This window comes from Gymnogyps californianus, chromosome 1 (assembly GCF_018139145.2).
Source record: "Gymnogyps californianus isolate 813 chromosome 1, ASM1813914v2, whole genome shotgun sequence".
Taxonomy (NCBI): domain Eukaryota; kingdom Metazoa; phylum Chordata; class Aves; order Accipitriformes; family Cathartidae; genus Gymnogyps; species Gymnogyps californianus.
The window spans coordinates 96364239-96378537 of NC_059471.1; the positions used below are offsets into that span (position 1 = coordinate 96364239).

Sequence of the window (14299 nt, forward strand, 5' to 3'; positions counted from 1 at the left end):
TTTTATTATATTAAATTGCCAAAGACCTCTACTCCATCATTTCCTTTCCTGCTATTGTACAAGTAGAACAAAGCACATCAGTTTCTCTGATGTAAAAGTACTTGAATATTACTGTTGTTACTGTTCCTCAAAAAATATTTTGCGGAGAATCTACCTATCTTTTCATTCCTTCTTTTTGGTTCTTCCTGTTCAAGGTGAAATTTAAATATGCTTATCTTATAAAGGAAATAGAATGTCAAAGGATGAATAAAATACTGGAAACTCAATCTTACAGCATATGGTTGTCTAATCTGGGTTTTAAACACTGTTTCTTTCCTTTACAGAATGCTGCCTTTTTATATGGCCTTGGTTTGGTCTACTTCCATTACAATGCCTTTCAATGGTAAGTTGAAATAAACTAACAGTGTCAGTATTGTGCGGTGTTTTATTAGTAGGTGAATATTTCAACTTCAGTTCAGTGTGAGTGTATGATAGTTTAGGTTTTTTTATTATAGATATGATGTTTGAAGACATACTGTCCTGGGTCACATATCTGACTTACTGTAACATACCTGTGGCAACCAGAGCAGTAGCTTGAAAAGGAAAGCAGTTACAGGAGAAGAATTTTAGCTCCCTATAATATGATTCAGCAAGGGGGATGGAGCAGTATGACTCAACAGGTTTTTGTGAATTGTTGTTATTGATAGTCTGTAGCCTGTGTTTGTTTGAAAGCCTGTTTACAAAAAACTTTACTTTTCTCTTGGAAAAGAAGTGGCAAAGAGGGCTTGTTTTCATTTAGCTTGGTATTCAGTAATTTTTACATGGCTGTATAATGTGAAAGGTTTGGGCGTGAGAAGCAGTACACTCAGACTTGAATCAGAATGTTTAAACCTGATGTAAAAATTCAGAGTTAGAAAGACTTGTAAATTCTGGCAGGGCTTTGGGGACTGAAAGGGTCTGCTGTTGGATTTGGGGGGGAGGGTTGGTTTTCAGTTGGGGTTTTGGTTTTGCTTTATCGGTGACGAGAGAAGAATGATGAATGGAATGGACTCAGTCACTGGGGTTCTGTTGAAAGGTCCTCAGACTTTCATTGGGGTTTATTCTTGCAGACATATAGTTAGTGTCATTGGAAAAAAGTCAGAAAGGTGCAGTGTTTAGGTCTGTGCTTTTTTACACTCAGTATGGAAACTGTTAATAGAATGTGTGTCTTTACTACTTGATTACTAAAAAGTTTATCATCTTACTGGACTAAGCATGACTGCAGTTAAGGAGGCAGGAAGTGACTATTGTTTGGAACAATAAAGTAGGATTTCTCCCCCCCCATTGTTTCTATGTATCTGTAAGACAAAAGGTTTGTGCTTTCCCCAGGAAAATGTAAATAACCAACTTATCTTAATTTGAAGACTAAAAGCTTAAATCATGAGCTCAGAACCTGGATTTTTTTTTTTTTTTATCTTGCAACTTACTGCTTTCTTTATTGATAGTGGTGAAATGAATGCCATGTATTGTACGTGGCATGCAATTCTATTGCATTCTAATAAACAAGAGAAGAACAGAAAAGTTTTCAGAAGACCTGAGAATCCACTGTTTTAAGATTGTGATCAGTCTTGGTTGAATTTCGCCAAGTTTCAGAATTTTCTTGTTCTTATGCAGGCTTGGCTTCATCATTTAACATTCAAGAGTATTTTGTGCATCAGTTCTTCTTACAAGGGGTATCTTGTTACAGTTTGCACTATGAAGATGGTAGAAAACTGTAAGAGAAAATTAAATAAGACAAAGTAGTTAGTTTTAGAGTAGTTGATTTTTTGAAAGATCACCTATTCAGCATAGACTTTTGCAATGAGCGGATCGTGCTATTTAGCACCTTCCAGTGGATAGAGCAGCAAAGTCAGGTGATTGTGAGGCCTAAGTATTAATAAATTAGAGCTTTGAATTAATTTAGATTTTTCTTCCGTGCCTTTGAGTAAGCTTGTTGAGAACATGAGTATAAATTGGTGCCTTAACTTACGATGTCTTAACTGCACATAGAGCTTTATGTTAAGGTTGTGCAGAATAATCATATTTGCCATTTCATTCATACAACAAAGCTATGTATAGTGTGGTACTAAGGAAGTTGGGTAAAATTTTTAGAGGAAGAAAATCTAACACAGATAAAATCTTACACCTTTGCGATTTTTTTTAAATTTTTTTTATTTATTTCTTTTTTTAAATCCCTTTGCGTGCTTCCCCCCCTCCGCTTTCCTGTCTTTTCTTGGGGGCAAGAGGAGTGGGATGTGTGATTGTGGGTGTTTAGGTGTGACAAAATCATAATAAACTTGGTGGTGATAGCAAGTCATTTACAGTAGATATGTTCTTCTTTGTAGATCTTAATCCTCCACAGGACTCACTTGCAGATTGCAAGGAGAATCCTGCTTTCAGAGTGAAATGCTAGTCAAACTGTCTTATTTCCTGCTGCAACTATTCTATCTATTTATATTCATAGAGTACACAAATCTTTATATTTCAGGCAGGTAGAGGAGACAGCTAGACTGTTTAAGGTGGTTTAAGCTATCATGCTTCATCCATGAACATTTTTTTTTTTTATCTTTAGATATTCATAAATTTTAATGAGAGGCATGTACATAGTCCTCCTAAAACGAAGGCGTAAGGAAGTGCTTGAGGTTTTTTCATGTCTCATATAAACAGGGATGATAAAAAAGCAAGTGGGGGTAAGGTCAGTTTTAGAATTCTTGTTCATATTTTTACATTATTTTTTAAGTTTTCCAGCTTTCATAAAAAGAAGTGTTGGATTGGCTCCAAGAAACATATGCAATTCACTGTAATTCAGTATTGTACACTTCTTCGTATACTAAAGCAGCATTACAGCGTTATTTGTTATTAAGTACAAATCTTAGCTGATACATCATTTTATGTTGGTGATTTTGTTTGACTGTTCATGTCAGAACTGAAAGTTCTCAACGTATATACAAATGTTCAATAGTGTGATCAGACCAAAGCTATTTCATGCAATTATTATAGTAAGATACACCATAAGGGATTAGCTCCATAAATTGAATCAAGTAGAGTAAAATAGGTCTTACAGATCTTAAATTTTGATACTCTATTCTTTTACACCATTTATCATCAAGCAGTAAGTAAAGTGGTTGGCTGATTTTCCCTGTTGTTTCCCTGTTTCTCAAGTAGGGTAGAACACCAGTAGAATAGAGATAGCTGAGATACTCACATAACTTGAATAATTCCATGTCCTCCTTAGTTGTCTTTTAGATTGAACACGTAAAGAATTTCAGTAGTTAATCAAAGGCTACCCTTCATTTCTGTGCAATAGCTGCATCCAAGTGTTGTGGTTAGGATGCCAAATTTTTTCTTTTACTTCAGTAAGGATCGTGAGCCTGACTGGTCTGTCATCTGCTGATTTACACTGAGTCCCACTAAGATAAAAAGATGGAGTCCAGGCTCTGCAATTGTGTCCTGAAACTGGCTCTAACACCCTCTTTGGGTCCCAGTATACCAACCATGGTGCTCCAAGGCAAGCCTGCAGTGTTTTCAGTGACTGTTATGTTGCAAATTGCTGGACAGTGTGTGTGAGAAAGACATACTGTTCCTCAGAAACACCTTTACAGGAGACTGAGATCAGTCACCCTTATTGCCCCATTTAGCATACCCTGAGGCTCCTCAGTCCAAGGATTCCTTATCAGCTGTAGAAGTTCAGTGTTATGTAAAACTCAGTCCTTCAGCATTGACACTTTTGAGGGACACAGTCCTGAAAAAAGCCAAAGACTAATGCAAGAGATGATCCAGACCCTTTTCCTCACCTCCATCATGGCTAAAGATGCAGACTCCCTGAGGAAAATGTCATCTCTGACTGGAACTTTTTGGCCCTTCTACAGCCATCCTTGCCGAAACAGAAGCACTGTCATCATCTATTCAATATCAAGTGATACCTAGAACCACTGTCTCTGCTTCTGGCTCCTTTAAAGTAACGTCACAGCCAGCCCAGTCTATTTGCACTGCTGCATCCTGGCACTTGTGTAAGCCAGGGTGTTCTGTACGCTGGAATTTCTCCTGTTAGCGTAAGTTTGACTCCTTGGAACAGGGACATGGGAGTTCAGCACAAAAAGCTTTTTTCCTCTCTTCAGCTCTGATTCAGAATTGGATCTTGACATCAAGAAGGCAGCTGCAGTCTTTCATTATTCTTATCTAATTCATGTAAAGACATTTAATGGGCAAGAGGGAGCAAGCATATACAACCCCCACTGGGAGAGTGCAGCACCTCTGTCTCCAACATACAAGCACTGAGCAGGCTCTCCACATCCCATCTCTGCTGCTGCTGAATTCCACAAACCTCCAAAGGCCAAGCAGACAGCAGAAGGCAGCCCTCAGTTGTTTTCTGTGGTACTGCATCTCATCTCTTGGTCACCATGCAGGCCTCCAGACACCTGAGAATCACTTTCCTCCTAGAAGTCCTTTGAAGGCTTCAGTGAGGCAGGAGCATTCTTTTCCACCTACCTACAGGAAAACACACAAAACGTACCCTCACCTGTGAGATGGCCTTAGTGCCAATCACATTGGACCATTTACTTGAGCTGAAGGAGTCTGTTCTCTCTCTTGCGCTCTCTGGCTGTCATTCTCTTTCATCTTTTTCCAGAAAATGAAGTTTTGCTCTTCTCACAGTCATCCTGAAATAGTAAAGCAGCTGTTTAGACTGCTTTTAAAGTACCCAGGTCTACAGTGGAATGTAAACTTTTTTTCAGTAGTCTCATGTGCCAGCCTTCAGTATCGCACGCCTTATTCATCTACCCAAGAAACTATTGTTCTATGGTGGTTACTGTTTGCCTATGAGAGTGGGAGAGTCCTGTGCTGTCAAGATCCGTTCTTTGCCATTCTTTGCTTCCTCTATCAATACTTTTTTTTTTTTTTTCCCCAGGGGCAAGCTGTTAGTAACACAGTAAGATTTGTCTTTGAGGGGATAATTTTTTTTTCCAGCAGGACCAGATCCTTCAGATGGTTCTCAAGCTGTTTGTGTGAGTGGTTGGCAGATCCAAGGAACTGGGCTCTTCCACACATAGTCATCGAGTGGGTAGTGGGGTGTGGAGGAATGCAAACTGCCTAGTGGGGACCTCCTTCACTTGTGTGGGAACACCCCACCCATCATGCAGACAGCAACCACTGGACCGCTTCATCAAATGCGATGTCTGCCCTGCACGCCTCCAGGTATATCAGTAGTTTGTGCCATTGGGGAGGGCACACAGCATTTGATGAAATAGTCCAGTGGTTGCGGTTTGCATGAAAGGCTCTCAGATTCACCCAACTAACAGTGACATTGCGCTGGTAATTGGCAGTCCGTGGAGTTCCTGCTTTGGAAACACCTGCAATGGAAAGTCCAGGAGGGATATAATTTGAGAGTAGAAAAACATCTTGCTTACCAGTAACTTGTGATCTTCAAGGTGCACATTTGTATTGGTGCTTCTTTCCCTGTTCTGTCAAGAGTCCTTTCAGCTGGTCTGGTGTGTGTAGTTATCTTCATAAGGAGGGCAGAATTTAAACACACACTGTGTAGATACTGCTTTGTCAAATACTTCTCAGGTTTCAGGTGGCTGGCTCTACATATGTATTTTTTAGGTATATAAAATGGAAATGTACATGTAGACTACACATACCAATTGTAATTAACCATTAATGAAGTGGCAATTAACTTTCTCTTCTGTTGTCTTATCTTTCTGTGATTGTATATCAAACCACTTCTTGGATTGATGAAAATGCATAATATCTGCTAATGCTGGATAAAACCTACTCTCAGCTGCTGTTTAAAGACTTTGCTGCTCAAAATATTTCACCATTCAACTGTTACAGCCCTGTGGACAGAGGAGTTGTATCTAAAGACTGTAGAAGTGTTTCATAAAATTGCAGTGTCCTGATGACTGCTGTATATGTACATTTTGTTTATGTTCAAACTAGGATTTTGAGTTCCAAACAGAAATTTATCCATCATAGCCTCACATCATTTTCAGTAGTGAGGCTATGAAACAACGTGAGGCTTAGAATAGGTGGTCAGAAAATTGAAAGAGGGTAAAGAATAAGAAAAAGAAAGTTTCACTCTAGCTGCATAAAGTATTTTTCCTGATATATTAGAATAATGTTACGTTCTTTTATTTTGTAGGCTCATTCTGATTTTCATGTTTTTTTCTTTGAAATGTACAAGTGTAATTTTTGAATAGTTAAATCGATGCTATTTTATTATATTCTTTTGCCTAGTTCAAAGCTGATTTTATTCACAGTCTATCCAAGTAAAACCTTCGAATAAAAGTCTTATGAGAGTTCACTAAATGTTTAATGTAATCTTCTATTAATTATTATTCAGCTGGTTTCTTCACTTTCATAATGGTAGGCATTGTTGTATAGATGAGTAGGTGGAAAGATAGGTGCAGTATTGATTTTGGAAGTCTTGATTTGGAGATGATAGATTCATGTCATTTTTATTTTTCCTGAATTACTGTAGCACTGCTGTGTAAAATGTAAGCCCAGAGGTACTTTTCATCCTCTGTAGTGTCTGTTTTCCAGTCCTGCTTTCCCATTTTGTTGAGTGTTAGATAGCCTTTCCTGCCTGTTAGTGGAAACACTCCCGTTCTTGAAGAAAACTCTTATTTAATTTAAATAAATTCTAGTAGACTCAACCAAAGTTGTTTCTTACCAGGCAGTTGTAAATAGCTTCAGAGAACAAACCGAAAGTCGTCTCTTGCTGAATTTAGATGACTGTCATTTATTTCTGCAGTATGAGAGCTCCCAGCCCTTCATTCAATGATTTATCCTTTGGCCTAATGTATGTTTAGTCTGCTGAAGGATTAAAATGAAAAGCTCCGTCTGTGTGTGAAGGCCAGTTAATTAGTGGTGGAGACTTAACAACCTACTTGAGGAAGGCTGTGTGCCATCATCTCTGAAGGAAGCTGTTAGCCTTTTAAGCTAAGTCCTGCTTCATATGTGACAGATCAACAAGCTATTAGGTTATATCTGCTCTTCCGGTTTTGGCCAAACCATAGAAGAGCTTTGAGGGAAAACATCTGACTCACTTGGATGCCTTGGATCCTCTAGACCCATATCTTTCTGGATGTAGGCTTGGGCAGAGGACAGAAATAGGATTAGTGATGTTTCAGAGCAAGCAAAGATCGGTACAAGGATCAAGTGACTCCTGCTGTATCCAGAAGGCCCAACTCAGGCAAACGGATGGGCCAGGAAGGACTGCAGTTACCAACACTGGGCTGTGTTCTCTCTCATTTCCCTTTACTACTACAACACTTCCTCCTACTTTCCACTTCTCATGTCCACTTCCTTCTGTGTTGTACCAGCCTGTACCAAACCCTGATGCCATCTGCCTTGGATGTTACTGAGCACATACAACTGAAATGGATGTCAGTGATGTTGCGAATGTTTTGCTATTGATGTAGTAAGGGACTGAGTCTGGAGCTCTGGGTGCGGCACTGGGAAACAGGCAGCCCCAAAATAAAACTAAGGTTTTTACTGTAGTCCATGTTCTTGATGTGTCCTGTAATCTTGAGTGCATTGCTATTTTGTTTAAATGTTTCCAATAGGCAAAATCAGATCAATATTAATTCAGCTATGGTGTAGAATTGTTTGTCTGTCTGTAAGAGTTAATAAGTAAATGTCTTTTCAGAGTTTGAGTGTTTTATTCTCTGAAAATTCTACTGACTATTTAAAATCAGGCTATAGTTACCAAGTGAGACATGAGCATCTACCACTGGTAGAAATTGTTGAAAATGCTGCCTTTCAGATCACTTTACTTGTGAAATTTTGATGATGCCCTTTTTCACGGAAGTAGTGGAAGTAATTTGTATTTGTTGTTATCAGTGATTGTCATCCTGGAAAAGCTACAAATTGCACAATCAATATAGAATTAACACTAGAGTTAAGTAAGATGCAGGCCAATATTTTGAATGGAGACGATAGAATACCTGATTTTTAGTTAGAAAAGCTGCTTTGGGGAATATTTGATGTATTCTTACAACATTTTTCCCCCTTAATTTACTGATGTAATTATGCTTCATTGTAAGTTTATGTTACCTTTCAGAATTCTCTTTTAGTTTTTATTATGGCATCCAAGGATACAGAATTTAAGATGCAAGCAAGACACTGATCCAGGAGTTCCCTAGCATTTTGAGTGCATATGGATTCATTCTTAAATGTAAATTCATCACATATTAGAAACTGCAAGAAAATTTCTAAGTGGAGAGTGTTTCACCAAACTCTCTACCAGTGTGTCTATTCCATTGCCAAATCAATGGAATGGATGGGAGCAATCAATGCTCCCTGACTACACTCCTTTGAATTTTTTAACCTTTCAAGGAAATAATGCTTTTAAAGCATCTCTGCTTTTCCTCCCGAAACCATTAGTTTAGGAGTGATCAAATACAACTGAAATGTACAGCTAGAATATTATTATTTAGCTGTTAGCATGGCGACTCCAATGGTGTCTAAAAGGATGCGGAGATTTTTGTTTTGACTTAGTTGATTGGATGTATTTTTTCCAAGCATCCATCAAAATGAGTGGAAAAGCATGCCATTACTTCCTGCATAGATTGTGTCTAGACAAATGATGTCTTGTCCTACAAATTTTCTTCCTCCTTGTACATTTTGGGCTTGTCTTCATTGGAAAATTGTGCTGGGTTATAATGTTATCTTAAAGACTTGTGATAGCTACTGATGTTGAACCTGATTCCACAAGCAGCTTAGACAAGGGTGAATGGTGTTGCCGTGTCATCTGTACAGAGATAAACCTTACACAAACCTCATAGGGGCTGTCTGTGACTAGCAGGTTCTGTGCTAAACATGACAGTCTTTTCATGTTGTCCACTGATGATAATTTTACTGGTTTTTAAGTGCTGTGCTTCTCTGAAAGACTGGGGTAGGCAACATTCTTGTTCTTTTGAATGAATGACAGTATACATTCAAACTAAATTTCAAAACTGTCCTTAAAAGTCGTTTTTTATACTTGTGGCTTTGTTTAACTCTGTTGCTCAGGTGTGGCAATGAATAATATTTCCTGTTCAGTAAGCAAGAGACTATAAAAATGTTTTTGTCTCTTACAGTTTCTCTTAAGCTTTTTTAGAAATCCACGTTTCAGTGGTCTTCATGACTGAGACATGACATTGGGGAAATACGGAAATACTATTTTCTGAACAAGCAAGCTAGCTAAAATGTGAAGAATGTGAAGTTCACAAAATGTATATGAGCATGGTCACAATCTCCCATGTGGTATAGAACCGCAACGTCTTTATTCCTGATTTTTGTCTTCTCTTTGATAGGGACTATAGACACTGGTTTTCTTCCTTTTTAGAACTTAGGATACTGTCTTTGAACAAGATGCAAATAATGGATTTTAAATACCAGTGGCTAACATACTGAGTACCATATTAGAGTTCAGAAATGCAAACATACAATCATAAAATCTATACTTTGGTATAACAAAAGCATAGCTTAAAATATGTGCCAATATTTAGTGATCAGTCCAGTCTTTGGCCTTCCAGTTTGAGTGGTGTTCTTGTAGATGATGATGAGCATACGTTTATGAGACATGGATCCTTGTTTGTTATGAATTCAGTGTAGATACTGAGGTGTGTGATTCATCACCACCCATACTATTCCAGGGAAGTTTAGATGAGATGTGAGAGACTACTTAGCTGGTGCAAGTTTGTCCCTTTTGCACTTCACTTGGTCATTTTCCTTGTGTAAGCAGAAAAGTAGCATACAAGGTAAGGAAAGCCTTTCTGAAAGATTGTAATAGAGGAAGCTTCAGTTCCACAATAAAAATGTAATATTTTTTAAGCCCATCTGCTCTTAAGTTCTATTTAAACAAGTCAGATAATGCTTTAGGTACAAACAGTTTTGTTGCATTGTCTAGAGGAAATTCTGTGCCTTTGGTTTGCTTTGCCATCAAGAATGAGAAAAGAATCTGTGAGAATTTTAGAGCAGAAGAAGTGTGTTTGCTGACGGATTTGAAAATGATCATTTATGTGTTTTGTGAATAAAAAGGTCTATGAAAAATATTATTGAATTTCCCGTTGCAACTGCTAACATTTTGTCCTTATAAATAATACTGCACTGGGAGAGTAGGAATGAAATCAATTTGCCTGAACATTGTGTGATTTTAGGCACTGTGGTTAATTCCTGTCCAGTGTCCCTGTGCTGCTCCACAGTGGGTACAATTCTCCCCATAGGCTTGCCTGTCATCTGCCTGCTCAGTGTTGATCTCTGGGGTTGCCTAGGACAGCAAATGGGACTGTGCTCTCTGGCCTAGGTGCTTGAATCTGCCCTAAGTGAGACTGATTCTGATTTCTGTCATTGTACGAGCAGTGATGTACGTGAAGGTATTTTTTTCAACCTGTCATTGGATTTCAGGCGAGCTAACACAATGAGTCTTAGCTTCTTTGTCAATTCCTCTGTGAATTTAAATCTATTCTCTTTTAGTTGCATTTCAGCTGTCCTAATTTTATGCAGTTGGCCTGAGAGGCAAAACAGTCCTGTTTAGAATCACGTTTTTTCTGCTCCAAGATGCAGTTGTTACGTAGCATTTTTGTTTCATCTGGTACAGTGCCATCATGAGCAGGGGCATGTGTAGAGAGGATTTAAAGGTAAGGAAATAGAATCAGAGCCATCTTCACCTATCATGGGAATATGAAAAGCAAGTTATAGTGGGAGGAGGTGGCAGGCTTTCATATCTGTGTTTTCCTAGAGGTAATTGAGTGACTGGAAAGTAATGAAGCAGTAGGTATTAGTTGAGTCCCTACACGGCGCTGGTGCTAAGAGAGGGAGGACAAAGTGGAAAACGGAGCAGGTTGGTGCAGTGGGAGGAGATGTGCGTGATCTCTCCTTCTAGGCCGCCTGTTCTGCTGCTGCTCTCAGGGGTCTGCGCTGCCTGGGATCAAAAGCAGCCTAGCAGTTGGTTGTGACATGAATGATCACTGTATTGTTCTAAAGTTGCCCTAATTTTGTTACTAATTCCTGAGTCATCCTTTGTGAAATAGCAGATATGTTACTGTATTTCATGCAGCAAATTAGTTTCTCTAAATTAATAGAAGAGATTAAACTTTCAAATATAGCAGGATATCTGGAGTACAATATTACCCAGTCCTCCAAGAATCAAAAGCCATGCACCAAAAACATTGCATGTAAACCATTATTTTGATATGTTCTTCTGCAGCACTGCTTTCTGATCCACTTTCTGCTAGTCATAACATTGATTATAAAGTAATACTTCAGTAAAAAATAATTTTTTAATCTGTGTTTTTCTTTCAGGGCAATTAAAGCATTTCAGGAGGCGCTTTATGTTGATCCCAGCTTTTGTCGAGCCAAGGAAATTCATTTGCGACTTGGGCTTATGTTCAAAGTGAACACAGACTATGAGTCTAGTTTAAAGGTAGGTTTAAGCCCTTTCAAATTGAATTAACATTTGTTACAAGTTGTGTTGCATCTTAAAACTGCAAGGAATGCATAAGCGTATAGCAGTTAAATACTACCTGCTTTAGAAATAGAAGTGCTTCACTGTGCAGTATCTTAGTCTAAACACAAAGTGAGGGTAGGATTTGAGGTGTGTTAGGTGCTAGAAATACTCAGAAAAGCCCAGCAAAATTACAGATGAACACTGATACTCCAGAAGATCAAAAATTTGGTGTAGGACTCTTGTTAAAATAGTACATTTTGGGGGAAGCTGAGGACGTACAGAAAGTTGGAGGAAAAAAGAAGTGAAGAATTAGCAGCTCGGATTTCTCAATGTTCGTTCTCCCCCCCTCCTGCACTATTGTAAACTGGAAGTTCTTAAAAATTATTAAAAATAGAAAGCTTTTATGCAAAATAATGTTCTCGTATCAATTTTTTGTATCGTTTTTACTTTTCTAGCAGTTAATCATTCTTTTATTTCCTGGTTTGAGAGTCAGCTTCTAAGGCAACAATTCCTGGCTAATCAGTTAGAAATGGTTTGTGTTAATATAGTGCTTTGATTCTTCTGTACCCCTTTAGATTTTTTTACTGCTTGTGTTCTTTTTCAGTCTCCGATTGTAATCTGTCATTTTATCTCCCTCCATTCAATGTGTTTGCCCATTTTTTTTCCCTCCTTCCATTTCCTACTCTATCCCCGTGTTCTTTCCTTCCTGACCTAAATTTAGGTATGTGTGTCTTGGAAAAAGGAAGTGTTCTTTAATGGAGTTTCATGTGCTGGGAAATACACCTGCAGGGCTGAGAATTTTGTAATCAAGTGTAATTTATAAACATATTTCTGCATATTAATCTCTCCTGAAACTACTGAAAACATTAAATGTTTTGTTTTCAAGAATCTTGTGGCTTCCTTTTCCTGGCAGATTGTTTTCCTGCAAGTTGTATTTGTGAGGCTATCAGAATCACATTGTCCAAGATTTGAAAGAGTGTTACTCTCAATTTTTCCTTTCAATTTTTCCTTTCAGTATTTGTAATAATGGGAAGCACTTCTCTCATCAGGCTTCCTTTTTTCATCCAGAGTCCAAGCTTTCACCTATAGGACAGGTGGAGTTGGAAGTGGTGATGAGAGAGGATGATACTGCATAGGAGTAGGAAAGATTCAGTGCAATGAATGGCAAAAGAGAGCAAGGGGAGGTAGAGGTAGATCACTGTGTTGGGAAAGGGATTATGTGTGAGTTTGGGTAGTCCTATTTCCTTATACTTTGGCACGGATTTAGTATTGGCTGTCGTGATACATAGGGAATAAAAGAAGTGCTGAAGAAGTACATTTTGGTTTTATTTTTAAAGAAGTTAGGGACAAAACAGAAGAGTAAATTTACAGGGAGGTAGTAAACTTGTAATCAAGTAGAAGGAATTTCTGCATTTTAATTTTTAATAGAAGAAATTGATCAAGAAATAACTAACCTTTTCCTGCTGTGCCATGAAATATGTAATTCTATCACTGAATCAAGTACTTAAATAGGTATTATGAGAACTCAATCTAAATAATTTACTGTGTTTGATCTTCACAACTTCACAGAATAAAAAGGTCACTTATCATAAGGATTTTGAGTATACCAAACTTTTAGTTTTCCATACACCAACTACGAATGGGAAAAACACAAAAGAAGTATTTTAAAAACAGAAAGAAATTAATCTTTTGTAATGCAAAATTACCACGATTCCATTGCTTTTATGTGCAATGTGATTGAGTCACTTAAGAAAACAAACGGCAGCAACAAAACCAGCTTACCCTGGAGCACAGTGAAGATCTTCAAAAGGATGATGAAATAAACATGGAGGGGGAGAGGGGCAGGGCAGGCGGTGTTGCATTACGGATAGCTTCACGTTGTCCTTAAATCAATATAACTGCAGGTTGTTGCTAAAAGGTTGTCTCATTTTCCACCTTGCAATCCTGATTGCATTGTTTGGCACCCTCTGCTGCATTGAATCGAGTGGGGTTTTTTGGGGGGTTTTTTTGTTTTTTTTTTCCCATTTGCAAACTGAGGTGGATCAGAAGTCTGAACCAGCTCAACTTGAGAGTGCCCAGTTGCTAGATTCAATGCAAGGTAGATGGCAGGAGTGCGTGAATGGGAAGGAGGGGTGTCGTGGTTTAAGCCCAGCCGGCAACAAAGCACCACGCAGCCGCTCACTCGCTCCTCCTCCTCCCCCCCAGTGGGATGGGGAGGAGAAAATACAACAAAAAGCTCCTGGGTCGAGACAAGGACAGGGAGGGATCACTCACCACTTATGGTCACAGGCAAAACAGACTCAGTTTTGGGGAAAAATAAACCAATTTAATTTGTTAACAACTAAATCAGAGTAGAATGATGAGAAATAGAACCATATCTTAAAAACACACCTTCCCCCCACCCCTCCCTTCTTCCTGGGCTTAACTTTGCTCCCGATACCTCTACCTCCTCCCCTCCCAGCAGCGCAGGGGGGCGGGCATGGGGGTTGCAGTCAGTTCATCCTACATTGTCTCTGCTGCTCCTTCCTCCTCGGGAGGAGGACTCCTCACACTCTTCCCCTGCTCCAGCGTGGGGTCCCTCTCACAGGGGTCTGCCCTCCATGAGTTTCTCCAAGTCAGGTCCTTCCCATGGGCTCTAGTCCTCCACAAACTGCTCCAGCGTGGGCTTTCTCACAGAGTCACGGCCTTCTCCGGGCTCAGCCACCTGCTCTGGCGTGGGGTCCTCCACAGGCTGCAGGGGAATCTCTGCTCCGCCATTAACCTCCATGGGCTGCTGGGGGACAGCCTGCCGTCTCACCATGGGCTGCAGGGGAACCTCTGCTCCCCCGCACCTCCTCCCTCTCCTTCTTCACTGACCTGGGGGTCCGCATG

At 39.2% G+C, this 14299-nt stretch overlaps 1 protein-coding gene across 8 annotated transcripts in view; it reads left to right on the forward strand.

Moving 5' to 3' along the window:
- The window catches only part of KDM6A (lysine demethylase 6A), a 164041-nt gene that overhangs the window by 79120 nt on the left and 70622 nt on the right, over positions 1-14299 (forward strand). For all 8 annotated transcript variants that reach the window (XM_050900719.1, XM_050900675.1, XM_050900692.1 and 5 more), the window contains exons 5-6: positions 324-382; positions 11284-11404. In XM_050900719.1, coding sequence (XP_050756676.1) covers positions 324-382; positions 11284-11404 — 180 coding nt within the window. The remainder of the gene's footprint in view (positions 1-323; positions 383-11283; positions 11405-14299) is intronic.